The sequence below is a fragment of the Nelumbo nucifera genome, chromosome 6, assembly GCF_055504915.1.
Source record: "Nelumbo nucifera cultivar China Antique chromosome 6, China Antique-T2T, whole genome shotgun sequence".
In the NCBI taxonomy this organism is placed as follows: domain Eukaryota; kingdom Viridiplantae; phylum Streptophyta; class Magnoliopsida; order Proteales; family Nelumbonaceae; genus Nelumbo; species Nelumbo nucifera.
This window is the reverse complement of record NC_142654.1, coordinates 23,463,087-23,464,863: the sequence shown is the minus strand read 5'-3', so window position 1 is coordinate 23,464,863 and position 1,777 is coordinate 23,463,087. Positions and strand designations below refer to the sequence as shown.

Below are 1,777 nucleotides of genomic sequence, written 5' to 3'. Positions count from 1 at the left end.
AAGATAAATTTATTCAATTAAAATACTAAAAATTTCAAGTGACAATAAGAGGAAGACAAGTGGACGACACTAACAAATTGTGGACCAGAGAGAGGTGCAAGTTGGACAGGGTCCGGTCAAGCATTAAAGGGGCCGGGGGGACATGCACGGAAATTCGTTAAATCTCATTTCATTACCCACCCAATTTGCATTTTTCACCTTTTAATTTCCCTCCTCAGCCCTCCCCCACAACTGAATTGGAGGAGATTGTACAGGTGATTGATTAATCCAATTCCACCAGACTCCTCACTCCCCAGGAATACAGAAATCTGATAGACATATATAGACTCTCTAGGGAAGCTCCCTACATGAACCATGAGTAGTACCTACCAATTACCATGCATACACAAGAGCTTACGGAGGGACGGATCAGGACTCAGGTCGACCATCTCACTCAAAGTCTCCAAGTCGCAGTCACAGACGAAAAGTGATCCTTTTTTGTTAGAGCTAGCCACGAGCATAGCAAGCAGAGAGAGAGAGAGAAGATGGGTGATAGGTCATAGATTATGATGAGTGATGGTTAGATAGGTAACAGCTCACTGCTAGCTTGCGCCTAATGCGCGTACACAATTTGTACTCCCAGTCCCACGGTCTCTCACCCGTTAAAAGACAAAAACACTAGAATCCCAAACGCCAGGATGGAATCCGCGAACTACCCACGCATTTGCGATTTGCCTCTCTCACTCCTCACTCCTATATAAATTGCTAGCAACTTCCTCTCGTTAACTAATTCCCTTAACCTTCACACCCTCTCCCGCCCCCCGTGTGTATTGTTGTTGTATGGCCAAACCCTCTGCTAACGTGCGCCAGTAAGACCAACTAACACCAGAGCTTGCCCCTGTGGCTGTGGCCTTTTCTTCCACCATAGACTCTCCTATCTGTCCCACGTGTGACTCTCCGTCGCCCTCGCCCAGAATGATCGTGACATCGTCCGCTCCCGGCGCCTCTTCTCACCAACCAGTCGCCGGCAAACACCCAATTTATCGAGGAATCCGCTGCCGCAGCGGCAAATGGGTTTCCGAAATCCGGGAGCCGCGGAAGTCTACTCGGATATGGCTCGGCACGTTCCCCACACCGGAGATGGCAGCCACCGCCTACGACGTGGCAGCACTTGCTCTCAAGGGTAGTGACGCCGTCCTCAACTTCCCCGAAACTGTCAGCTCATACCCAATTCCAGCGTCTGCATCACCGTCCGACATACGCGCTGCAGCCGCTGCAGCAGCCGCTTCAAGGCTACCCAAGACGGAATCCATCGACGACCAGCCATTCAGCCACTTGGGGAATGTGGAGCTCGACACCGACTCCAATCCTCCCACGTCGAGGGAAGAATTTATTGACGAGGAGGCACTGTTTGACATGCCTAAGCTGCTGGTGAACATGGCAGAAGGAATGCTGTTAAGCCCGCCGAGGATGAATCCACGAACCAGTGACGACTCGCCGGAAAATTCAGATGGAGAAAGCCTATGGAGCTACACTTGATCTTGATAGAACTCCTGCACCACTCACTCATCAAATAAAAAATGAAAAAAAAAAGATAGTAATAAATAAATAATGAGTGGTTCGGGTGATATGGGTACATATATAATCGGATGATTCAGTCCTCAGACTGTCTTGTTTTTCCACTTTGTGGTTTTTGAAGCTAAGAGGATCGATCTCGCGTAGATCCTACCTACTGACTTTATTAAATGCGTGTACCATGCTTTTGTAATATATGTTTTCTTGTTTTCACGCAGTTACA

The 1,777-nt window shown here is 48.3% G+C and overlaps 1 protein-coding gene across 1 annotated transcript; it reads left to right on the top strand.

Moving 5' to 3' along the window:
• Window positions 1-421: 421 nt before the first annotated feature.
• Window positions 422-1,777, top strand: LOC104612693 (ethylene-responsive transcription factor ERF026-like). Its single transcript, XM_010280223.3, has one exon. It carries the CDS (start codon window positions 955-957, stop codon window positions 1,516-1,518), a length of 564 nt encoding a protein of 187 aa, XP_010278525.1. The 5' UTR covers window positions 422-954; the 3' UTR covers window positions 1,519-1,777.